The sequence below is a fragment of the Crinia signifera genome, chromosome 1 (assembly GCF_055691185.1).
Source record: "Crinia signifera chromosome 1, ASM5569118v1, whole genome shotgun sequence".
NCBI lineage: Eukaryota > Metazoa > Chordata > Amphibia > Anura > Myobatrachidae > Crinia > Crinia signifera.
In genome coordinates this window covers 480,718,603-480,745,324 of record NC_139217.1, presented here as the reverse complement: position 1 = coordinate 480,745,324, position 26,722 = coordinate 480,718,603, and the positions used below count along the sequence as shown (strand labels likewise).

The following is a 26,722-nucleotide window of genomic DNA, read 5'->3' as shown; positions in this document are numbered from 1 at the left end:
AAGTAATGTAGTGTCGTGTATTGCGTGTAGTGTAAGTAATGTAGTGTAGTGTATTGCGTGTAGTGTAAGTAATGTAGTGTCGTGTATTGCGTGTAGTGTAAGTAATGCAGTTTCGAGTATTGCGTGTAGTGTAAGTAATGTAGTGTCGTGTATTGCATGTAGTGTAAGTAATGTAGTGTCGTGTATTGCGTGTAGTGTAAGTAATACAGTGTCGTGTAATGCGTGTAGTGTAAGTAATGTAGTGTCGTGTATTGCGTGTAGTGTAAGTAATGTAGTGTCGTGTATTGCGTGTAGTGTAAGTAATGTATTGTCGTGTATTGCGTGTAGTGTAAGTAATGTAGTGTCGTGTATTGCGTGTAGTGTAAGTAATGTAGTGTCGTGTATTGCGTGTAGTGTAAGTAATGTAGTGTCGTGTAATGCGTGTAGTGTAAGTAATGTAGTGTCGTGTAATGCGTGTAGTGTAAGTAATGTAGTGTCGTGTATTGCGTGTAGTGTAAGTAATGTAGTGTCGTGTATTGCGTGTAGTGTAAGTAATGTAGTGTCGTGTATTGCGTGTAGTGTAAGTAATGTAGTTTCGAGTATTGCGTGTAGTGTAAGTAATGTAGTGTCGTGTATTGCATGTAGTGTAAGTAATGTAGTGTCGTGTATTGCGTGTAGTGTAAGTAATGCAGTGTCGTGTAGTGTAAGTAATGTAGTGTCGTGTATTGCGTGTAGTGTAAGTAATGTAGTTTCGAGTATTGCGTGTAGTGTAAGTAATGTAGTGTCGTGTATTGCGTGTAGTGTAAGTAATGTAGTTTTGAGTATTGCGTGTAGTGTAAGTAATGTAGTGTCGTGTATTGCGTGTAGTGTAAGTAATGTAGTTTCGAGTATTGCGTGTAGTGTAAGTAATGTAGTGTCGTGTATTGCGTGTAGTGTAAGTAATGTAGTGTCGTGTATTGCGTGTGGTGTAAGTAATGTAGTGTCGTGTATTGCGTGTAGTGTAAGTAATGTAGTTTCGAGTATTGCGTGTAGTGTAAGTAATGTAGTGTCGCGTATTGCATGTAGTGTAAGTAATGTAGTGTCGTGTATTGCGTGTAGTGTAAGTAATGTAGTGTCGCGTATTGTGTGTAGTGTAAGTAATGTAGTGTCGTGTATTGCGTGTAGTGTAAGTAATGTAGTGTCGCGTATTGCGTGTAGTGTAAGTAATGTAGTGTCGTGTATTGCGTGTAGTGTAAGTAATGCAGTGTCGTGTAATGCGTGTAGTGTAAGTAATGTAGTGTCGTGTATTGCGTGTAGTGTAAGTAATGTAGTGTCGTGTATTGCGTGTAGTGTAATTAATGTAGTGTCGTGTATTGCGTGTAGTGTAAGTAATGTAGTGTCGTGTATTGCGTGTAGTGTAAGTAATGTAGTGTCGTGTATTGCGTGTAGTGTAAGTAATGTAGTGTCGTGTAATGCGTGTAGTGTAAGTAATGTAGTGTTTGTAATTATTATTTCATTTATTAGCAGTTTCTTATATAGCGCACACATATTCCGCAGCGCTGTACAGAGAATATTATTACCAGTTATTATATAGTGCACACATATTCCGCAGCGCTGTACAGAGAATATTATTACCAGTTATTATATAGCGCGCACATATTCCACAGCTCTGTACAGAGACTATTATTACCAGTTATTATATAGCACACACATATTCCGCAGCGCTGTACAGAGACTATTATTACCAGTTATTATATAGCGCACACATATTCCGCTGCGCTGTACAGAGAATATTATTACCAGTTATTATATAGCGCACACATATTCCGCAGCGCTGTACAGAGACTATTATTACCAGTTATTATATAGCGCACACATATTCCGCAGCGCTGTACAGATAATATTATTACCAGTTATTATATAGCGCACATATTCCGCAGCGATGTACAGAGACTATTATTACCAGTTATTATATAGCGCACACATATTCCGCAGCGCTGTACAGAGAATATTATTACCAGTTATTATATAGCGCACACATATTCCGCAGCGCTGTACAGAGACTATTTGAACACTCACATCGGTCCCTGCCCCAGAGGAGCTTACGATCTATATTCCCTACCACATGTACAGGCACACAGGCATTCTAGGGTTAATTTGCGGGAAACCAATTAGCCTACCAGTATATGTTTGGATTGTGGGAGGAAACGAATATGTTCTGCAGGATCACAACCAGGCCGAGCAATTAGACGCAATCATCAGTTGTTGTCTATGGTAACGATGCTCCTTGAATCGCCAACCATTTCACGGACGTCTCATCCGCGTCACAAGCCAGTTACTGCAAATGTACCATTGCGTCTGCATGCCGATTGTAGGAATGACCAGTGTACGTACGCACGGCCATTATCCCTCCACACACAGAGATGAAACGCTGGCGCAGACTGGCTCGCGGAGTTCTTGTGGGACTAATCTGCTACTTCCATACGGAATCCAAGCCAAGCTCCTCCCACTTATAGTAAAGACACCGCATCCGCCAATCTCATAAAGAAGGGAAGCCATGAAATGTGCTCTGTTATAGGACAAAGTGTAAAGAACGCTGGTCACTTCCGTGCGGAGACTGTGATACACCCCCAGCCCTAAGGGAATGTGCCTTACAGACCAAATAGAGTGGGGGCTTGTGACGGAACCAGGCCACGCCCCTTTCCGTCATATGTTGTTCTCCCGCCTCTTTCTGCGCTTCAGCAAAGAGAATTGCAAAATGCCGGCGATAACCGGATATTATCACTGACTGTATTTATATCTGAGCTGTGTTCCCCAGACTGCTGTATGCAGGGGACATCACAGGGCTGTATGTCGGACAATAATAGGATGTTATACTGACTGTATTCATATCTGAGCTGTGTTCCCCAGACTGCTGTATACAGGGGACATCACAGGGCGGTATGTCGGACAATAATAGGATGTTATACTGAATGTAATCATATCTGAGCTGTGTTCCCCAGACTGCTGCATACAGGGGACATCACAGGGCTGTATGTCGGACAATAATAGGATGTTATACTGAATAATCCAAATAGGTTATTCCATTAGGCTGAGTATGTGTGCTACTGGAGGGAAATATTCCCTCATGTTATGTAAATGACTGTAATATGTTCCCAAAGCTTTGTATACTGTATCCCATACTGTTACATATGCATATAAAGACAAGAAGATAGTTTCTGGGCACAGGAGAAACTGGGAGGGAGGATCAGCGTTGCCCGTGGTTACGTCACTGCCTCCAGGTAATGTTCTTAGTAAACTGCGATGGTATCATGAATAAGGGATTTGTGACTATGAAGTTAATTATGGCAGTCTTCCCAAATGCGTATTACTTAAATATTGTAACTGTATATGTGGAGACAAATGGTCCGGGTAGAGGTGACCAAACGCTTAGATTGGAATCTGGTCAGTTTGTTTATAGTTTTTGGTTCAGGGATCAAAGGGCCTCTTTATAGGCTGTTTAGTAACAGAGACTACAGGTAGGGGCAGAGACATACACTTCCCCCCCCCAAATAACAAGAGGCTAAGGATGGAGAACACCAGGGTCAGTCTCCAGAGAAGAGATCTGTTCACATGAAGGTGTGAAATCCCTCACATACACAAGCTTCAAAGCCAGATGAAGGGAGTGAGTTAATCAGCCCCTGGACAGGTAATAGGAGACCCTGTTACATTCATGCAACTGCACCCAGCATAGGAAGGGTTAAGAATTCCTGAGGGAGGGGGAGAGGGGTGCTTTTGGGATGTAAGTGGGTGTTTGGAGGGAGAGAAGGGAGAGAAGTGACTGAGCGTCAGCGCTGGAAGTTGTGGACTTGCGGGTCCTGTCCATCTGAAGCTAACCTGAGTGGTGTCGTGGTAAGGTTCTGATAACGTGACTGATACTGATGGCCTTTCTGTATATATTGTATATAGACTGTAATTGCTGATTTTACATGTATAACCCGTGTGTAAAATAAAGGTAATACTTTTGTACCTTTGCTATTGTGTATTCCTGTGCGATCTTTGGAACTCGGAGTGACCCTGGGGGCTCTGCGTGAGGCATAAGTCGCGCTGCGCTGCTGCAAGATCCCGGGATCCTCACAATTGGTGGCAAGCGGTGGGGATCGCACACCCAAAGGAGGGAGAGCTAGGGGCTCGTATCTTGATGCGACCAGGCTCTGGAAACACAATAGCCAGTAATTGGCCAGTATTAGCTCATGTTTGAGGGACCTGGTAACCATTGTTCCTAACAAGGATGCCGGGGAGAAGAAAAAGTATACTTTGCGAGGGCATTAAGCGAGGGAAGAATTCCGCTTAAGTGCCGGCTTGTCCAGGGGACAATCCCTGCAAGTGAGGGAACGGCTGAGTGTGCCGTGGCCCAGAAGCGGAAGCTGACGTAAGGGGGTCCAGCAAGTGACGCTGACCAAGCTCTACGAGTGCAGCCCGTGTGGAGAATGGCTCCAGGAAAAGGACAGAGACGTCCAAAGAGAGGCAAGAGGTGCCCACAGTCACCCAGAGCAGTGAGGCTCATAGATGAGGAATCGTCATGGAGTCGTCTGGCTGAGGAATGGGACTGGAGAAGCCCATCCACACTGATGCAGCCCCTCTGGGAGGATTGGGAAGCAGCATATCGGTGGATTAATGTATGGACAGGAGCTACTACAGAGGAGAAAGCAGCTTACCTGACCGATGAATTTGAGCAGTATGTATCTGAGGCTGCTGCAGGAAACCTGCTGCATACGGTGGCGTGGAAGGCTTTTGTCACAGAAGTAAGTAACGCCACGCATCAGCTAATTAACAGAAGCCGGATCGCTGAGGCCAGCGTGCCAGCACCGGGTAAAGTGGTTCCTGGGAAGGAGCCCGCGAAGAGAACTCAAAGGGAGGAGGAGTTGATGGTGCCACCGGGGTGGATGACCGAGGGGTCCAATACCGAGATCCCAGGGGGGGAGGCAGAGGAACTGTGGCCTGCAGAATCTGGAGCTCCTTTAGCGAGAATGAGTCTGGAGGACCTAATTGCAGAATGGAGGCTACGATGCAGCACACCCCCCGAAGGCCGCTCACACTGCACTCTTATTCGATGGGTGTACGAGCAGCAAGAGGACCCGCTACATGCATTCAGCGTGTATAGGAACTGGGTCCTGTGTCCAGGAGAGCTGAGAAGTGTCCAGGAGCAGTTGCAGTGTCTCCTGCACTGTTACGAGAATGCAGAGAGGGTCGCCCTGGCGCAGGGGCAGCTGAATTCCACAGAGTGGCTGGACCAGTGTCAGAGGGGGGAGGCAGAGGAACAGCGGCTGCTGCGGCTCATGCATCCTCAGAGAGCCACAGAACTAGATTCCCCACTGACACAGGGAGAAATCACAGAACTGTTCCCATTCAGTGAGTTGGGAAATGAGGAACTAGCTGTGGAGTGTCCCTGTGATATCGCACCAGGGACCCCGGACTCTAAAGGAGCCCTAACATCATGGACTGTGATTGTGGCAGATGGATATCGGGAAGAGGATATTTATTCCCCCTGCATTGTGCCAAGTAGTGTGGCGGAGCTGGGCACTGTGGCCCCACATGGTGATGATGGACTGGTGCACACGGAGCCCGTGATAGATGGAGCAGTGCCAGTATACAGTGCAGGGGCTGCCCCAGAGAATAGCCCCAGAGCAGAGCATATCTTGGAGGCTGGGACTGTGATGGCTGAGTCCTCGCCACAGGAGGTACAAAGCAGTGGTCAGCCACTGCTCCAAGCAGCTAGCCAAAGGATGGGGGTGCACCCAAAATTGGCACCCCAGGAAGAATGGCAGTACATCTTCCCTTTTGCAGATGTGGGAGATGGAGACTTTGAAACTAGTGGCCAGGGGGTCTACAATGATTGTGCCCCAGCAGAGGGGGCAGTACTTCTCCCCTACATGACCACCAGCGGCCCAGGGAATGAGGGCATCTTGCCCCAGGAGCCCCAGCATATTCAGCAGGGGGAGATGGAAGGAAATGTGTCTGGTGTGTGCTCTGCCACTCTACCACCCCAGGAGGATTATCCAGGACTGTTCCCACTTAGCCATCAGAGCCAGGAGGAGCTGAAGTCAAAAGGCAGGTATGTGACCGGGGTGCCAGAGCAGGGAGTAGAGGCTGGGGTGCAGCGCTTCTGCGAGTCCCCTGCAAGAGTGACTGACTGTAATTATGTGCCCGGGGAGCCGCTGCAGCAAACAGGCAGCCAAGCAAGCAAACATGGAGGGGATGGTCAGAGGCATAGCTCATCACCCCCCTGCACCTCAGAGGAAGACACCTCACTACCCAGCATGGCACGAGCAAGAGAATGTGAGTTTGCACCTGGGGCTGTAAGGGAGATGCCAGCAGTGCTGCCGTACAATGCCACCCCACCAGTCCCTCTCATAGCCAGGCTGGGGAAGCAGTGCACCCTGGGGAAGATGGAAGTTTGCCCAGGGGAGGCCCAGCAGTTATTGTTCAAAGGGCTGGGGGAGGTGTTCGACCCAAGGGGGGGGATTGTGGGTAAATCAGGGGGAGACTCGCGGATACCCCCTGCTTCTCTGCAGCCATTGTGTGAAGGAGAATCCCCAGGACCGCTGCCTGCTGCTGAGGGAAGGTGGAGGCTGGGTGTGCTCAGGCCCTGGGAGGTGGGGGAGAAGGATCCCACCAGCAAGGACCTTCAAGCATCACGTAAGGGTCCAGAGGACCATCTAGAACTGGGGGAGGTGTTTGTGGGGGCTTTTGAGGGAAGAGCCATGGAAGGATTGCGGATACCCCCTGCTCTTCTGCAGCCATGGTGTGAAGGAGAATTCCCTGGGCCACTGCCTACTGCTGAGGGCAGGTGGGGGCAGAGTGTGCTGAGGCCCTGCAAGGTGGATGAACAGACATGGATGGAAGGTTGCCCAGGGGAGGCCCAGCAGCTTCAGGGGCTGGGGGAGGTTTCAGACCCAAGTGGGGTGGATGTGAAAGCGTTGGAGGGAGGGACATTGTCGGTACCCGCCGCTCCTCTGCAGCCAACATCAGCACTATTGTTAAGAGTGGCCAGGTTCCCTGATGCTGGTCTGCGTGCGCAGATCGGGCCCCTCCCAGTTGCGCCAGAGGCGGAGGGAGGAGGAACAACCAAAAGGGAAGGCGAGGAGGAAACATTCCCACCTGACAGTGGAAAACCCTGTACCAGGAGTACTGGAGGTTGTGCGATAAACTGTGAATGGCTGAGCCCAGGAGGGCCAGGGATAAGCAATACGCAGGGACATTGTGTAGCCGTGAATCGCAGCGGCGGTAAACAACAGGGGTGCTGTGTGACGGAACCAGGCCACGCCCCTTTCCGTCATATGTTGTTCTCCCGCCTCTTTCTGCGCTTCAGCAAAGAGAATTGCAAAATGCCGGCGATAACCGGATATTATCACTGACTGTATTCATATCTGAGCTGTGTTCCCCAGACTGCTGTATGCAGGGGACATCACAGGGCTGTATGTCGGACAATAATAGGATGTTATACTGACTGTATTCATATCTGAGCTGTGTTCCCCAGACTGCTGTATACAGGGGACATCACAGGGCGGTATGTCGGACAATAATAGGATGTTATACTGACTGTAATCATATCTGAGCTGTGTTCCCCAGACTGCTGCATACAGGGGACATCACAGGGCTGTATGTCGGACAATAATAGGATGTTATACTGAATAATCCAAATAGGTTATTCCATTAGGCTGAGTATGTGTGCTACTGGAGGGAAATATTCCCTCATGTTATGTAAATGACTGTAATATGTTCCCAAAGCTTTGTATACTGTATCCCATACTGTTACATATGCATATAAAGACAAGAAGATAGTTTCTGGGCACAGGAGAAACTGGGAGGGAGGATCAGCGTTGCCCGTGGTTACGTCACTGCCTCCAGGTAATGTTCTTAGTAAACTGCGATGGTATCATGAATAAGGGATTTGTGACTATGAAGTTAATTATGGCAGTCTTCCCAAATGCGTATTACTTAAATATTGTAACTGTATATGTGGAGACAAAATGGTCCAGCTAGAAGGGACCAAACGCTTAGATTAGAATCTGGTCAGTTTGTTTATAGTTTTTGGTTCAGGGATCAAAGGGCCTCTTTATAGGCTGTTTAGTAACAGAGACTACAGGTAGTGGCAGAGACATATACTTCCCCCCCAAATAACAAGAGGCTAAGGATGGATAACACCAGGGTCAGTCTCCAGAGAAGAGATCTGTTCACATGAAGGTGTGAAATCCCTCACATACACAAGCTTCAAAGCCAGATGAAGGGAGTGAGTTAATCAGCCCCTGGACAGGTAATAGGAGACCCTGTTACATTCATGCAACTGCACCCAGCATAGGAAGGGTTAAGAATTCCTGAGGGAGGGGGAGAGGGGTGCTTTTGGGATGTAAGTGGGTGTTTGGAGGGAGAGAAGGGAGAGAAGTGACTGAGCGTCAGCGCTGGAAGTTGTGGACTTGCGGGTCCTGTCCATCTGAAGCTAACCTGAGTGGTGTCGTGGTAAGGTTCTGATAACGTGACTAATACTGATGGCCTTTCTGTATATATTGTATATAGACTGTAATTGCTGATTTTACATGTATAACCCGTGTGTAAAATAAAGGTAATACTTTTGTACCTTTGCTATTGTGTATTCCTGTGCGATCTTTGGAACTCGGAGTGACCCTGGGGGCTCTGCGTGAGGCATAAGTCGCGCTGCGCTGCTGCAAGATCCCGGGATCCTCACAGGGCTACAACCAATAAAAGGGTCCCCAGCCTCGCACCCTTCGTGGTCTCTATTCCCGCTCCCTAACGCTGGGCATAGCATACTCCTACTGTGACGCTATGTCATAACACCATGTTGAGCACACAGTGGAGTAGCTCAGAGTCAGAGGAGGCAGGTGGCAGTGCTGCAGGAGCTGGCACACAGCAGAGTAACACAGAGTCAGAGGCGGCAGTGCCGCAGGAGCCGGCACACAGCAGAGTAGCACAGAGGCAGGTGGCAGTGCCGCAGGAGCCGGCACACAGCAGAGTAGCACAGAGGCGGCAGTGCTGCAGGAGCCGGCACACAGCAGAGTAGCACAGAGGCAGGTGGCAGTGCCGCAGGAGCCGGCACACAGCAGAGTAGCACAGTCAGAGGAGGCAGGTGGCAGTGCCGCAGGAGCCGGCACACAGCAGAGTAGCACAGAGGCAGGTGGCAGTGCCGCAGGAGCCGGCACACAGCAGAGTAGCACAGAGGTGGCAGTGCTGCAGGAGCCGGCACACAGCAGAGTAGCACAGAGTCAGAGGCTGCAGTGCCGCAGGAGCCGGCACACAGCAGAGTAGCACAGAGTCAGAGGAGGCAGGCGGCAGTACTGCAGGAGCTGGCACACAGCAGAGTAGCACAGAGGCGACAGGCGGCAGTGCTGCAGGAGCCGGCACACAGCAGAGTAGCACAGAGTCAGAGGCGACAGGCGGCAGTGCCGCAGGAGCCGGCACACAGCAGAGTAGCACAGAGTCAAAGGCGGCAGTGCCGCAGGAGCCGGCACACAGCAGAGTAGCACAGAGTCAGAGGAGGCAGGCGGCAGTACTGCAGGAGCTGGCACACAGCAGAGTAGCACAGAGGCGACAGGCGGCAGTGCTGCAGGAGCCGGCACACAGCAGAGTAGCACAGAGTCAGAGGCGACAGGCGGCAGTGCCGCAGGAGCCGGCACACAGCAGAGTAGTACAGAGGCGACAGGCGGCAGTGCCGCAGGAGCCGGCACACAGCAGAGTAGTACAGAGGCGACAGGCGGCAGTGCCGCAGGAGCCGGCACACAGCAGAGTAGCACAGAGGCAGGTGGCAGTGCCGCAGGAGCCGGCACACAGCAGAGTAGCACAGAGGCAGGTGGCAGTGCCGCAGGAGCCGGCACACAGCAGAGCAGCACAGAGGCAGGTGGCAGTGCCGCAGGAGCCGGCACACAGCAGAGTAGCACAGAGGCAGGTGGCAGTGCCGCAGGAGCCGGCACACAGCAGAGTAGCACAGAGGCAGGTGGTAGTGCCGCAGGAGCCGGCACACAGCAGAGTAGCACAGTTAGAGGAGGCAGGTAGCAGTGCCGCAGGAGCCGGCACACAGCAGAGTAGCACAGAGGCAGGTGGCAGTGCCACAGGAGCCGGCACACAGCAGAGTAGCACAGAGGCAGGTGGCAGTGCCGCAGGAGCCAACACACAGCAGAGTAGCACAGAGGCGGCATTGCTGCAGGAGCCGGCACACAGCAGAGTAGCACAGAGTCAGAGGCGGCAGGCGGCAGTGCCGCAGGAGCCGGCACACAGCAGAGTAGCACAGAGGCGACAGGCGGCAGTGCTGCAGGAGCCGGCACACAGCAGAGTAGCACAGAGTCAGAGGAGGCAGGCGGCAGTGCCGCAGGAGCCAGCACACAGCAGAGTAGCACAGAGGCGACAGGCGGCAGTGCCGCAGGAGCCGGCACACAGCAGAGTAGCACAGAGTCAGAGGCGGCAGTGCCGCAGGAGCCGGCACACAGCAGAGTAGCACAGAGGCGACAGGCGGCAGTGCCGCAGGAGCCGGCACACAGCAGAGTAGCACAGAGGCAGGTGGCAGTGCCGCAGGAGCCGGCACACAGCAGAGTAGCACAGTCAGAGGAGGCAGGTGGCAGTGCCGCAGGAGCCGGCACACAGCAGAGTAGCACAGAGGCAGGTGGCAGTGCCGCAGGAGCCGGCACACAGCAGAGTAGCACAGAGGTGGCAGTGCTGCAGGAGCCGGCACACAGCAGAGTAGCACAGAGTCAGATGCTGCAGTGCCGCAGGAGCCGACACACAGCAGAGTAGCACAGAGGCGACAGGCGGCAGTGCTGCAGGAGCCGGCACACAGCAGAGTAGCACAGAGTCAGAGGAGGCAGGCGGCAGTACTGCAGGAGCTGGCACACAGCAGAGTAGCACAGAGTCAGAGGCGACAGGCGGCAGTGCCGCAGGAGCCGGCACACAGCAGAATAGCACAGAGTCAAAGGCGGCAGTGCCGCAGGAGCCGGCACACAGCAGAGTAGCACAGAGGCGACAGGCGGCATTGCCGCAGGAGCCGGCACACAGCAGAGTAGCACAGAGGCAGGTGGCAGTGCCGCAGGAGCCGGCACACAGCAGAGTAGCACAGAGGCAGGTGGCAGTGCCGCAGGAGCCGGCACACAGCAGAGCAGCACAGAGGCAGGTGGCAGTGCCGCAGGAGCCGGCACACAGCAGAGTAGCACAGAGGCAGGTGGCAGTGCCGCAGGAGCCGGCACACAGCAGACTAGCACAGAGGCAGGTGGCAGTGCCGCAGGAGCCGGCACACAGCAGAGTAGCACAGTCAGAGGAGGCAGGTAGCAGTGCCGCAGGAGCCGGCACACAGCAGAGTAGCACAGAGGCAGGTGGCAGTGCCACAGGAGCCGGCACACAGCAGAGTAGCACAGAGGCGGCAGTGCTGCAGGAGCCGGCACACAGCAGAGTAGCACAGAGTCAGAGGCGGCAGGCGGCAGTGCCGCAGGAGCCGGCACACAGCAGAGTAGCACAGAGGCAACAGGCGGCAGTGCTGCAGGAGCCGGCACACAGCAGAGTAGCACAGAGTCAGAGGAGGCAGGCGGCAGTGCCGCAGGAGCCAACACACAGCAGAGTAGCACAGAGGCGACAGGCGGCAGGTGGCAGTACCGCAGGAGGCGGCACACAGCAGAGTAGCACAGTCAGTGGAGGCAGGTGGCAGTGCCGCAGGAGCCGGCACACAGCAGAGTAGCACAGAGGCAGGTGGCAGTGCCGCAGGAGCCGGCACACAGCAGAGTAGCACAGAGGCAGGTGGCAGTGCCGCAGGAGCCGGCACACAGCCGAGTAGCACAGAGGCAGGTGGCAGTGCCGCAGGAGCTGGCACACAGCAGAGTAGCACAGAGGCAAAGGCGGCAGTGCCGCAGGAGCCGGCACACAGCAGAGTAGCACAGAGGCGGCAGTGCCGCAGGAGCCGGCACACAGCAGAGTAGCACAGAGGCAGGTGGCAGTGCCGCAGGAGCCGGCACACAGCAGAGCAGCACAGAGGCAGATGGCAGTGCCGCAGGAGCCGGCACACAGCAGAGTAGCACAGAGGCAGGTGGCAGTGCCGCAGGAGCCGGCACACAGCAGAGTAGCACAGAGGCAGGTGGCAGTGCCGCAGGAGCTGGCACACAGCAGTGTAGCACAGAGGCAGGTGGCAGTGCCGCAGGAGCCGGCACACAGCAGAGTAGCACAGTCAGAGGAGGCAGGTAGCAGTGCCGCAGGAGCCGGCACACAGCAGAGTAGCACAGAGGCAGGTGGCAGTGCCACAGAAGCCGGCACACAGCAGAGTAGCACAGAGGCAGGTGGCAGTGCCGCAGGAGCCGACACAGCAGAGTAGCACAGAGGCGGCAGTGCTGCAGGAGCCGGCACACAGCAGAGTAGCACAGAGTCAGAGGCGGCAGGCGGCAGTGCCGCAGGAGCCGGCACACAGCAGAGTAGCACAGAGGCGACAGGCGGCAGTGCTGCAGGAGCCGGCACACAGCAGAGTAGCACAGAGTCAGAGGAGGCAGGCGGCAGTGCCGCAGGAGCCAGCACACAGTAGAGTAGCACAGAGGCGACAGGCGGCAGTCCTGCAGGAGCCGGCACACAGCAGAGTAGCGCAGAGTCAGAGGAGGCAGGCGGCAGTGCTGCAGGAGCCGGCACACAGCAGAGTAGCACAGAGTCAGAGGCGGCAGGTGGCAGTACCGCAGGAGCCGGCACACAGCAGAGTAGCACAGTCAGTGGAGGCAGGTGGCAGTGCCGCAGGAGCCGGCACACAGCAGAGTAGCACAGAGGCAGGTGGCAGTGCCGCAGGAGCCGGCACACAGCAGAGTAGCACAGAGGCAGGTGGCAGTGCCGCAGGAGCCGGCACACAGCAGAGTAGCACCGTCAGAGGCGACAGGCGGCAGTGCCGCAGGAGCCGGCACACAGCCGAGTAGCACAGAGTCAGAGGCGACAGACGGCAGTGCCGTTAGTGCGGGAGCCACATCTCCTAAAGAAAAGAGCCACAGGTTGGCCACCCCGATATAGTGCAAACAGAGGAGCTCAGCCGCTTGCATAATCTGGATGTTAGGATTGTCAGGAGTTAACACTTTGCCTCTTGGACAACTGACGGTGTCTGATGTTTGTCAGATGTCTCCTGCTGTAATGGGGCTATTACATTTTTCTACTAAACAAAGACAAGTTCAGTAAATCTATTCCTAAAAAGGACAGAAGATTTCCAGATCCGACTCCACAGAAATATTTCACGATCCATAGAGAAATGTGAGGCAGAACTTGTGTTGGGAGAAGCCATGTATCTCAGACAAATGTCAGTGCAGCGCGGACTCCTTCTAAGGGAGAAGGCTTCATGATGGATGGTTCTAGTGTGATCCCACAGCATGCAGTAGTGCAATTAATTACCACGCTTCGTCCACCTCTCTTCTGTATAGGCGATAATACAAAGCAGATTTATAGGTAAGATCCACCTCCTGCAGGTGCTACAGAGTCACCTACCTGCTGTCCATCACAGTTGTGTTTCCAGCTATCATATATCGCAGCAGAGGGCACTACACCATTTCCAGGTGTCACAGAGCCAAGCCGGCGGTGCAACATCATTTCCAGGTGTCACAGAGCCAAGCCGGCGGTGCAACATCATTTCCAGGTGTCACAGAGCCAAGCCGGCGGTGCAACATCATTACCAGGTGTCACAGAGCCAAGCCGGAGGTGCAACATCATTACCAGGTGTCGCAGAGCCAAGCCGGCTGTGCAACATCATTACCAGGTGTCACAGAGCCAAGCCGGCGGTGCAACATCATTACCAGGTGTCACAGAGCCAAGCCGGCTGTGCAACATCATTTCCAGGTGTCACAGAGCCAAGCCGGCTGTGCAACATCATTTCCAGGTGTCACAGAGACAAGCCGGCTGTGCAACATCATTACCAGGTGTCACAGAGCCAAGCCGGCTGTGCAACATCATTTCCAGGTGTCACAGAGCCAAGCCGGCTGTGCAACATCATTTCTAGGTGTCACAGAGCCAAGCCGGCTGTGCAACATCATTTCCAGGTGTCACAGAGCCAAGCCGGCGGTGCAACATCATTTCCAGGTGTCACAGAGACAAGCAGAGGGCACTACACCATTTCCAGGTGTCACAGAGCCACGCCGGCTGTGCAACATCATTTCCAGGTGTCACAGAGCCAAGCCGGCTGTGCAACATCATTTCCAGGTGTCACAGAGCCAAGCCGGCGGTGCAACATCATTTCCAGGTGTCACAGAGACAAGCAGAGGGCACTACACCATTTCCAGGTGTCACAGAGCCACGCCGGCTGTGCAACACCATTTCCAGGTGTCACAGAGCCACGCCGGCTGTGCAACATCATTTCCAGGTGTCACAGAGCCAAGCCGGCGGTGCAACATCATTTCCAGGTGTCACAGAGACAAGCCGGCTGTGCAACATCATTTCTAGGTGTCACAGAGCCAAGCCGGCTGTGCAACATCATTTCCAGGTGTCACAGAGACAAGCCGGCTGTGCAACATCATTACCAGGTGTCACAGAGCCAAGCCGGCTGTGCAACATCATTTCTAGGTGTCACAGAGCCAAGCCGGCTGTGCAACATCATTTCCAGGTGTCACAGAGCCAAGCCGGCGGTGCAACATCATTTCCAGGTGTCACAGAGCCAAGCCGGCTGTGCAACATCATTTCCAGGTGTCACAGAGCCAAGCCGGCGGTGCAACATCATTTCCAGGTGTCACAGAGACAAGCAGAGGGCACTACACCATTTCCAGGTGTCACAGAGCCACGCCGGCTGTGCAACATCATTTCCAGGTGTCACAGAGCCAAGCCGGCGGTGCAACATCATTTCCAGGTGTCACAGAGACAAGCAGAGGGCACTACACCATTTCCAGGTGTCACAGAGCCACGCCGGCTGTGCAACATCATTTCCAGGTGTCACAGAGCCAAGCCGGCTGTGCAACATCATTTCCAGGTGTCACAGAGCCAAGCCGGCGGTGCAACATCATTTCCAGGTGTCACAGAGACAAGCAGAGGGCACTACACCATTTCCAGGTGTCACAGAGCCACGCCGGCTGTGCAACATCATTTCCAGGTGTCACAAAGCCAAGCCGGCGGTGCAACATCATTTCCAGGTGTCACAGAGACAAGCAGAGGGCACTACACCATTTCCAGGTGTCACAGAGCCACGCCGGCTGTGCAACACCATTTCCAGGTGTCACAGAGCCACGCCGGCTGTGCAACATCATTTCCAGGTGTCACAGAGCCAAGCCGGCTGTGCAACATCATTTCCAGGTGTCACAGAGACAAGCCGGCTGTGCAACATCATTACCAGGTGTCACAGAGCCAAGCCGGCTGTGCAACATCATTTCCAGGTGTCACAGAGCCAAGCCGGCTGTGCAACATCATTTCCAGGTGTCACAGAGACAAGCAGAGGGCACTACACCATTTCCAGGTGTCACAGAGCCAAGCCGGCGGTGCAACATCATTTCCAGGTGTCACAGAGCCAAGCCAGCTGTGCAACATCATTTCCAGGTGTCACAGAGCCAAGCCGGCGGTGCAACATCATTTCCAGGTGTCACAGAGCCAAGCCGGCGGTGCAACATCATTTCCAGGTGTCACAGAGCCAAGCCGGCGGTGCAACATCATTTCCAGGTGTCACAGAGCCACGCCGGCGGTGCAACATCATTTCCAGGTGTCACAGAGCCAAGCCGGCTGTGCAACATCATTTCCAGGTGTCACAGAGCCAAGCCGGCGGTGCAACATCATTTCCAGGTGTCACAGAGCCAAGCCAGCTGTGCAACATCATTACCAGGTGTCACAGAGCCAAGCCAGCTGTGCAACATCATTTCCAGGTGTCACAGAGCCAAGCCGGCGGTGCAACATCATTTCCAGGTGTCACAGAGCCAAGCCGGCGGTGCAACATCATTTCCAGGTGTCACAGAGCCAAGCCGGCGGTGCAACATCATTTCCAGGTGTCACAGAGCCACGCCGGCGGTGCAACATCATTTCCAGGTGTCACAGAGCCAAGCAGAGGGCACTACACCATTTCCAGGGCCAAGCCGGCTGTGCAACATCATTTCTAGGTGTCACAGAGCCAAGCAGATGGCACTACATCATTTCCAGGTGTCACAGAGCCAAGCAGATGGCACTACATCATTTCCAGGTGTCACAGAGCCAATCAAGGGGCACTACTTAATTTCCAGGTGTCACAGAGCCAAGCAGAGGGGCACTACTTAATTTCCAGGTGTCCCAGAGCCAAGCAGATGGCACTACAACATTTCCACATGTCAGAGTTATGAGTACAGGATTTTCGCTGGCCCTGGACTCATTTGGTCACTCCGGTGTCTGCCGCATAATTCGGTCACTCCGGTGTCTGCCGCATAATTCGGTCACTCCGGTGTCTGCCGCATAATTCGGTCACTCCGGTGTCTGCCGCATAATTCGGTCACTCCGGTGTCTGCCGCATAATTCATACAGGATAAAGAGATCATTGTGCAGCTGATGGGAAAGTGTGATATTTATTTCTTTACAGCGTCTTATATAGCGCAGCAGATTCAGTTACAGTGTCTTATATAGCGCAGCAGATTCCGTTACAGTGTCTTATATAGTGCAGCAGATTCCGTTACAGCGTCTTATATAGCGCAGCAGATTCCGTTACAGCGTCTTATATAGCGCAGCAGATTCCGTTACAGTGTCTTATATAGCGCAGCAGATTCCGTTACAGTGTCTTATATAGCGCAGCGGATCCGTTACAGCGTCTTATATAGCGCAGCAGATTCCGTTACAGCGTCTTATATAGCGCAGCAGATTCCGTCACAGCATCTTATATAGCGCAGCAGATTCCGTTACAGTGTATTATATAGCGCAGCAGATTCCGTTACAGCATCTTATATAGCGCAGCTGATTCCGTTACAGCATCTTATATAGCGCAGCAGATTCCGTTACAGTGTCTTATATAGTGCAGCATATTCCGTTACAGTGTCTTATATAGCGCAGCATATTCCGTTACAGTGTATTATATAGCGCAGCAGATTCCGTTACAGTGTCTTATATAGCGCAGCAGATTCCGTTACAGTGTCTTATATAGCTCAGCAGGTTCCGTTACAGTGTCTTATATAGCGCAGCATATTCCGTTACAGTGTCTTATATAGCGCAGCAGATTCCGTTACAGTGTCCTATATAGCGCAGCAGATTCCGTTACAGTGTCTTATATAGCCCAGCAGATTCCGTTACAGCGTCTTATATAGCGCAGCAGATTCCGTTACAGTGTCTTATATAGCGCAGCAGATTCCGTTACAGCGTCTTATATAGCGCAGCAGATTCCGTTACAGCGTCTTATATAGCACAGCAGATTCCGTTACAGCGTCTTATATAGCGCAGCAGATTCCGTTACAGCGTCTTATATAGCGCAGCAGATTCCGTTAGTGTCTTATATAGCGCAGCAGATTCCGTTAGTGTCTTATATAGCGCAGCAGATTCCGTTACAGCGTCTTATATAGCGCAGCAGATTCAGTTACAGTGTCTTATATAACGCAGCAGATTCCATTACAGTGTCTTATATATCGCAGCAGATTCCGTTACAGCGTCTTATATAGCTCAGCAGATTCCGTTACAGCTTCTTATATAGCGCTGCAGATTCCGCTACAGGTTCTTATATAGCGCAACAGATTCCGTTACAGCGTCTTACATAGCGCAGCAGATTCCGTTACAGTGTCTTATATAGCGCAGCAGATCCCGTTACAGCGTTTTATATAGCGCAGCAGATTCCGTTACAGTGTCTTATATAGCGCAGCAGATTCCGTTACAGTGTCTTATATAGCGCAGCAGATTCCGTTACAGCGTCTTATATAGAGCAGCAGATTCCGTTACAGCGTCTTATATAGCGCAGCATATTCCGTTACAGCGTCTTATATAGCGCAGCAGATTCCGTTGCGCTTTACAATAGTAGACAGTGATAAAACAAACTGGGTAACAACAGACAGACTTGGAGGTAGGAGGGCCCTGCTGCAAGCTTACAATCTATAGGGACATAGGAGGGAAACACAAGGACAGGCAGCAGTAATAGCATAGCAGTCCCACCAAGTTACAAGTTCAGAAGGGAAGCTATATAATACATAAGTGCACGGAGGTTTTTTTGGGGGGTTGGTCGCACAAGACCTCTAATCACAGAGAGGTGGACCCCCTTATTGCAAATATTTATTTCAATAGCAATATGATGCTGGGGGTGTGCTACCATAGGACATGGAGATTTGTATACAGAACAAGAGAGAAAAGATGTCCTGTGTTGGTGCACCAAACAGAGATAAAATTTAACTTTTATTATTTATAAGTTAAGAACTGCGAGATAAAAATGACAACAAATAACAAAAACAGAGGTGGGGTTCACACAATTTAAAACCAAGGTGGCAGGCAGATGTTGCAGGGTTGTTATGTAATGCTTTTACTGAGTAGTGTGCGTCTGGTCTGTCCAGATCTTAAGTCTGGCAGGTCAGTAGGCGTGTCTGAGCGGAGGTTAAAATAACCTCTTGTAATAATTGCTCCAAAACCACGGTATTCAGTGCCGGTAAGTGGGATTAGTATCCTCGTTTACCCCTCAAATGGATGCACTGATACAGTAAGAGATCACCCTGTGTTTATGTAGATCCGGCGTGGAGACGCTCTGGGATCAGTGTGGATGACTATGCACCCCAGGGTGTCTCAGCTGCGACTATTCAGGTGGAGCCGCCTCCTAGAGTTTACACACATGCAACAGTCAGCACTGTTGTGGGGGCTGTCATGGTGTCTCACTCTCTCCTGAATGAATAAAGCTCCCACTGCTTGTATATCCTGCACCAGTTGTAGATCGCCCGGTGTGTATGGTCTCTGACCTGGAAAACGTTCCAGTGTAGGACCCAGGTGAATACACCACCGGTATGGCAGGCTGTGCCAATTCACTTGGAGCCGCCTCCAAGGTGTTGCATATACTGGGCAGTATGCGCAGGTTTGGGGACTAACGCAGCTTCGAGACTACACACAATCAAAATACATTTATATGAAAAATAACAAAAATGCAGACATCTGCCTGCGCACCGCTAGCCGGCACGCGCTTCGCAGATAGTAGCTTCCTCAGGGCCAATCAGATCATAGTTGCGATGGGTTTAAGTAGTAGTGGTGATACCTTATGCTCCAATGAGCTAGGTGTCTGTCGGACGCGCCTCCGGAAGCGTGTCCGGAGTCTGTCGTCCAATCCTGACTCTCCAGAAAGTGCGAGCCCCTGGACGGGATCTCGCGTGGTTCAGAGATGCACGCAGCGTACTGGTAACGTTGGTGACCAGGGTTGCGTGTCATAGAGCGGGCGGTGCCTGTGGTTGACGGCATGATGGTTGTCATAGCAACCGGAATGCCGTGTCTTGGTTAACAGGTACGTCTGTTCACAGCGTCCACTGACAGCCTCGCGTTGCCATGGGGATTCCTGTTTGTCTATCAGTCCGAATAGCCGGACTTACGATCGCTGATCTCTATCATCATATCCATATTGGACATTGGTTTGTGGATTAATCGGACCACCTGCCTGGTGTATAACCGTGGGTTATCATCTATACAGTGGCTGTTGTCATGGTGATACAGGTTGCGTGTATGCCAAGTCTAATTGTTGACGTCTGGTTGTCATGGGAATTTAACTGCTCGTAGTGTCCACTGCAAGTCCCACGTTGCCATGGGGATTTCTGTTAATATATCAGTCCTCATAGCCAGTCTGGCGTTTCCTTATCTTAGTCATCTTGTCCATACTGGATTACTCGGCCAGATGCTGCTATATGGATTTGGTCAGACCTATCGTCCAGTATATAGCTATGGGTCAGCGTCTACATAGTGACGGTTGCCATATCTACCATCATAATACTGATTACATATATTCAGAGTTTGTCATATGTAGCTGTTGATGTCTCTTTGTCATGGGGATCTGGCTCTACGTGTCATATCATTTGACACTGTACCCATTGATGCATTGGGTGTCTTAAAGATGGATCTTCTTACAGGATTATATTTTGGTCTTCCTACGATTGGGACCTGTGTATAGTTATCATCGGTAGATCGATAAGAATCCAATGTTGTAGATAATTGGCATTGTAAGTGTATACGTAATCATATCTGGTGACTTGGATGTAGTCTCCTGTCTCTCACTTTTCTCATTAATATACAGGGGCATTAGAACGAGAGGATCTTATAGTGCAAAGTAGAAATATGTGAACATGGTGGTGGAAAGAAACAATGTTTATGAATCATTCTAAAATGAGTTTGTGTACGTTGTAAGAAAAATGTAAAGGACGAGTGATAAGAATGTGGCAGTAATATACCTGCCCTTTGTGATATAAAAACAAATAATGTTTAGAGTAAGTGAACTCAAGGCCAAGAAATATGCTGTGGTGATGTGCCAAACACACTAAGAAAAATTATGTGAGAAAAAATTATTATAATGTGAAGAAAAAAAAGACCTTGAAGTGTTACCCTCTTGAGAGATGGGGTATTGAAGTAAGAACATGTAATGAAACGCAATAATAAAAAGTGATAAAAAAGTAGTAAAAAAGTAGTAATGGAAAATAATAAAGAGCTGGTCCCACCTTATGGTGTGAGTGTGGGCCGACGTGCAGTGATACCTAAAAAATACCTAAAAAATAGGTGGACAATAAATAGCTGAATTTAAGTCAGATAGGTGCCCAGATTCTTATAAAATAGATATAGGTAAAGAAAGGTGTTGATATTCAAGTCAACAATTAGACTTGGCATACACGCAACCTGTATCACCATGACAACAGCCACTGTATAGATGATAACCCACGGTTATACACCAGGCAGGTGGTCCGATTAATCCACAAACCAATGTCCAATATGGATATGATGATAGAGATCAGCGATCGTAAGTCCGGCTATTCGGACTGATAGACAAACAGGAATCCCCATGGCAACGCGAGGCTGTCAGTGGACGCTGTGAACAGACGTACCTGTTAACCAAGACACGGCATTCCGGTTGCTATGACAACCATCATGCCGTCAACCACAGGCACCGCCCGCTCTATGACACGCAACCCTGGTCACCAACGTTACCAGTACGCTGCGTGCATCTCTGAACCACGCGAGATCCCGTCCAGGGGCTCGCACTTTCTGGAGAGTCAGGATTGGACGACAGACTCCGGACACGCTTCCGGAGGCGCGTCCGACAGACACCTAGCTCATTGGAGCATAAGGTATCACCACTACTACTTAAACCCATCGCAACTATGATCTGATTGGCCCTGAGGAAGCTACTATCTGCGAAGCGCGTGCCGGCTAGCGGTGCGCAGGCAGATGTCTGCATTTTTGTTATTTTTCATATAAATGTATTTTGATTGTGTGTAGTCTCGAAGCTGCGTTAGTCCCCAAACCTGCGCATACTGCCCAGTATATGCAACACCTTGGAGGCGGCTCCAAGTGAATTGGCACAGCCTGCCATACCGGTGGTGTATTCACCTGGGTCCTACACTGGAACGTTTTCCAGGTCAGAGACCATACACACCGGGCGATCTACAACTGGTGCAGGATATACAAGCAGTGGGAGCTTTATTCATTCAGGAGAGAGTGAGACACCATGACAGCCCCCACAACAGTGCTGACTGTTGCATGTGTGTAAACTCTAGGAGGCGGCTCCACCTGAATAGTCGCAGCTGAGACACCCTGGGGTGCATAGTCATCCACACTGATCCCAGAGCGTCTCCACGCCGGATCTACATAAACACAGGGTGATCTCTTACTGTATCAGTGCATCCATTTGAGGGGTAAACGAGGATACTAATCCCACTTACCGGCACTGAATACCGTGGTTTTGGAGCAATTATTACAAGAGGTTATTTTAACCTCCGCTCAGACACGCCTACTGACCTGCCAGACTTAAGATCTGGACAGACCAGACGCACACTACTCAGTAAAAGCATTACATAACAACCCTGCAACATCTGCCTGCCACCTTGGTTTTAAATTGTGTGAACCCCACCTCTGTTTTTGTTATTTGTTGTCATTTTTATCTCGCAGTTCTTAACTAATAAATAATAAAAGTTAAATTTTATCTCTGTTTGGTGCACCAACACAGGACATCTTTTCTCTCTTGTTCTGTATATAATACATAAGTGCCTCAGAGGGGGATGCAGTTAAAATCCCAGCGTTCAGAATCCCGACGCCGGAATCCCGACACTTTCTCCCTCCGTGGGTGTCCACGACACCCCTGGAGGGAGAATAAATTAGTGTGCCGAACGTAGCGAGGCACCGGGCCCGCTGCGTGGCGAGCACAGCGAGCCCGCAAGGGGGGCGATCCACGTCCCCGTCCCCCCTTGTCGGAATTTCGGCGGTCGGGATTCCGGCGTCTGGATTTTGAACGCCGGGATCCCGACCGCCGGGATTTCATACTGAATCCCTCAGAGGGTTATGCCTGCGGTGTATAAATATGATCGGCTTGCCTGAAGAGGTGAGTTTTCAGGGAACGATTGAAAGTTTGGAGGCTAGTGGATATATGATGAATGTCAGGCTGCATTATCTGATTCAGCAGTTATTTTATAAGTTGACCAATTATGTTCACGTAGACTGACATATTCTATTCTGTATAGATCCTTTTATTTTGGGAACTACCAATTCTATGTGTTACTCATCTATTCAAACGGGCACTGAAAACTCACCTATTCATCAAAACGTACCCTTCCACTGCTCCTCTGACCTCTGCCACACACCTTGACCATTTCTGCCTGCTTACATCCTGCCATCAACCCACCTCCCACCTTTGGACCTCATGTAATCTGTCTGTTGCCCCTTCCTACTAAATTGTAAGCTCCTCAGAGCAGGGCCCAGAGGCGTAAACTCCTGGAGGCAATGGAGTCATCTGCCGCCGGGCTCCTGCTCCCAAGAGGGCACCTCCTAGCAAAACCATAGGTGTCACAGCCTCTTTATTTTACACATTTTACACATAATACACATTTTACACATAATACACAAAATACACATAACATACATACACACACGTGTGTGTGGGCGTGGGGACCAATATTTATCTTGCCTCCAGGCAACTGGGACGAACTTACGCTACTGGCAGGGCCCTCCTTCCTCCTGTCGTCTACGCTCTCTTCTCTTCACATGCCACTCACAGCTCTCCTATACTCAAACACTCAGTGACCATCTTTGACTACCAGCCCCTGTAGTACGTATCAAGTCCTCACTACCTACTTTTAAGCTGTAATGTGTATTGAACTGTGGCATTCATTTTCCCTGTAATCTATTTCTGTTATTATTTACTGTAAGTTTGTCTCCCTGTACTGTTCTTTTTTACGGTGCTGCGAAACACTTGTGGCACCTTATAAATAAAATATTAATAATGTTTCATATAGGAGATTTGTCTCATTTGGTAGCATTTTCCGGTTTTGAGGGTTTGTGTCTTTGAGTCCTAATTATTGTTCGTTTATAAAGTGCCCTTTACCTGCTATACTTTGCGCTCGCTCTGACGCTGTAATCTCGACTCGATGACACGCTGCAGAGTTGCACCAGTAGTGTTCCTCACATTATGAAGGGTTGTACAATTGTTGTCGCTTCAGGGCCAGTGTGTGCTGGGGTGGTCGGGCTGAAGATGCCGCGATACTGTCTGTTTGGAGACACGGTGAATACTGCATCACGGATGGAGTCTAATGGAGAAGGTAAGACGGACATGGACAAATGCTGGTCGGAGACAATGAATATGCAGACAGGTCATAGTAAGGATACAAAGACATGGACGGCACTGGGAAAGCCCATACACTGACAGACATCTGGCAAGTCTCCTATATGTGACCACAGACGTTGTGTCCTGGTTTCATAGCTCATATGGAACATTCCTTGTAGCGTAGCTCAGGAATGTAATTATTGTTGCTTATCCCACCTCCATGGTTACAGCAGGCCCTGGTTCCCTAAATGTGAGCACTATGAGCATTGTACATTCCTCGCCCCAGTCCTCTGCCAGGTGCTCATGTGTAGGGATGGAGCCGATGGTGGTTCAGGCCATGGCTCTATGATCAATCCCCTGTAGGGGGCGGCGATTGTTTCATCATCACTTTCCTTCTTTCTTGTTTCAGCACTGAAGATCCACATTTCCTCAACCACCAAGGAAGTCCTGGACGAATTTAGCTGCTTTCAATTGGAACTCCGGGGAGACATTGAAATGAAGGTAAAGAGAAATAGAGGAGGACCATGGGAAGGGCAGAGCTTCCTAGAGGCCTGTAGCAAAGATGGGCCTCTATGGGCCTGCGGCAGGAGGCTCTACCTCACTGTACATGTGTATCATTCAGTCCCTATCTTTGCACATATATGTATGTGAATATGTACGCCCTGTATATGAGCACTCCCCAAACACGGGGCAACATGCACAAGGAAAACACACTAGAAAAAAGTATGCCACATCGAAAAGGTCAACATGAAGCAATTCACCAGGCTTTGACTCCACATGGTTTGTAAAGAAAAGAAAAAAAAACCCGTAAAATTTCTAAAAATTCAAACTTGACATGTGTCGATTATCGCTACGTTGACTTTTTGACTGTCAACCTAGACACTGCCTATCAGCCATCCAGATATGCTAATCCATGCAGCACGTGACCACAGAAGCTGGTAGCATCAAGGCAGTTTCTATGGACACGTGTTTCGCTCATTCGTGGATACACTAAATGATACCTATGTAAAGCGCCGTTACACAGAGGTACAAAGGCCAACCACGAGTCATTTCCATGCAGTGGCTTAGCAAGGTTGTATGGAAGATAGACATTACATAGCCAATGGTCAATAGCTCAACAGGGTCAAAAGTTGACACATGTTTTTTTGGGTTAGAGTGAGGAACTTGGGGGAAGGTTGGGGTTAGGCATCAGGAGAGCTAGGTGTTGGGCTACAATTACAAAACAATATGTTGACCATTTGTTCATCAACCTTTTGACCCTGTTGACCTGACTATTGACCTCCTGACTGTGTATCATTACCATCAGCATTGGTTTGGGTCAGTAACTGAGGGTCACTTGGCATAGACCAAAACCATGGTCACTGTAACCCGTTACCCATAGATAAAGCTACACAAAGTCTCATCTCTTCTCATTCTTTGCTCCTCTCTTCTAGGGCAAAGGGAAGATGAGGACCTTTTGGTTACTTGGAGAACTGACAGACGACGATGTTATCTGAGTGTCTCTGGTCCACGTCCAGCTCTATATTAGGCCAAGCTGTGCCTTGAGCTGCTCATTACACTGATCTGGGAAACGTGGTTGAACTATAACCCACCCAAAAAGTCTGCTCCTCCGGAGCACAATGATTTCACACGCCTCACTGGCTGGAGCAGCAAACATCCCATTGTATCCTCTCTTCTCTGGGAATGAGTTCATATGCACCAGCTAACTGGCCAAGAGATGACCTCTAAAGTGGTCACATGGCCCCAACAAGAAATGACCTGTGGCCAAATCAGACTGCAAAGCGCACGTCATTGGCAGGAGCCATGTAGGACTTAGTGGCGTAGGTAAAACGCAACTTCCAGCTTAGGTCTGCAACGTCACTATGGAAATCCTGTGCAATGCTGCGTAAAAATGGATCCTAGGTACCACTCTCGTTTCTGCCCTCTCACACCTTCTGCTGAGTATTATTACTAGCGCCTTCAGCGATCCCGCTTCCGCAGGCATACAGCGCTCCTACACATGGAAGATGCCACTCCCGATGGCGCGCAGGTACTTTCCTTCCATCCACTACTGTCAGCCAGTCTTGTGTGCCTTCTGCCTGCCGCCACGTTCCCCTGCAGGATGATCTGACAGCGTGATGCCATCAGCCGGGAGTAAGCACTAGTGACTGCGCACAACATACGCAGAGAGGAAGGCGCCAATTATATGGCGGGTTCACAGAAGCGTCACATCAGCTGTACTGTCCACACGAACATGCCATTTTACACACCAACTAAGACGACTTTAACAAAACCTTCCTCTGTAATGGGTTTAATACGTGCCCTTATTAACCAGGAGAGCAAAGCATTATGGATCTTATTGCAACGGTCTCCCGGAAAATTCAAGTAGGGTGTATAATATGTGAATAAAATGGTAGTTGTACTGAGTCCATGGCACATTCAGCCTTAAATAAAGATTAGATCCTAAAAAACACCATTTGTGGTGGTTATTAATGGACCCGATGGAACCAGGACTATGTAAAAACCGGACTCGGACAAGACCCCGGACTTCAAAATCTGCAGTCCGAAGTTTGTAGTGTCTGGTCCGGAGAGATGCCTGTGACAGCTGTCACCAGGGCCATGGGGAAGGGGAGATTGCAGCCGCCCCGTGTGGTCTGGACCGTTACGGTTTTTCCTACATGCCTGGGCCATACAGGAAGGATTTATTCTCCCTCTCCTTGGTGACAGCTGTCACGTGAAGCCCACCGGACAGGACACCCCCCGGATCGGACACTACAAGCTCCAGACTGCAGATTTTGATGTCCAGTCCGGGGTCCTGTCTGAGTCTGTTTTTTCTATATACCCACGTTCACCCCATAATGGGGTGACCATTGTGATCTCTGGACCATTGCACCAGAAGCAAAAACAGGTCTCATGTCAAGGTCATTCATTGTGCAAATAGCAGGGTTGTCTACCTGTCCCTCTCCCAGGTGTCCTTCCTACACTACCTCTTCCTAACTGTCCCTCCTCCTTCCCAGGTGTCCTTCCTACACTACCTCTTCCCAACCGTCCCTCCTCCTTCCCATCTGTCCTTCCTACACTACCTCTTTCTAACCATCCCTCCTCCTTCCCAGGTGTCCTTCC

The 26,722-nt window shown here is 50.9% G+C and overlaps 1 protein-coding gene across 3 annotated transcripts in view; it reads left to right on the top strand.

Annotated features, from left to right (window-relative positions):
* The window catches only part of NPR2 (natriuretic peptide receptor 2), a 176,706-nt gene extending 150,653 nt beyond the window's left edge, over positions 1-26,053 (top strand). For all 3 annotated transcript variants that reach the window (XM_083155498.1, XM_083155497.1, XM_083155499.1), the window contains 3 exons: positions 23,517-23,615; positions 24,030-24,121; positions 25,054-26,053. In XM_083155498.1, coding sequence (XP_083011624.1) covers positions 23,517-23,615; positions 24,030-24,121; positions 25,054-25,116 — 254 coding nt within the window. In that variant the 3' untranslated portion in view covers positions 25,117-26,053. The remainder of the gene's footprint in view (positions 1-23,516; positions 23,616-24,029; positions 24,122-25,053) is intronic.
* The last annotated feature ends 669 nt before the right edge of the window (positions 26,054-26,722 follow it).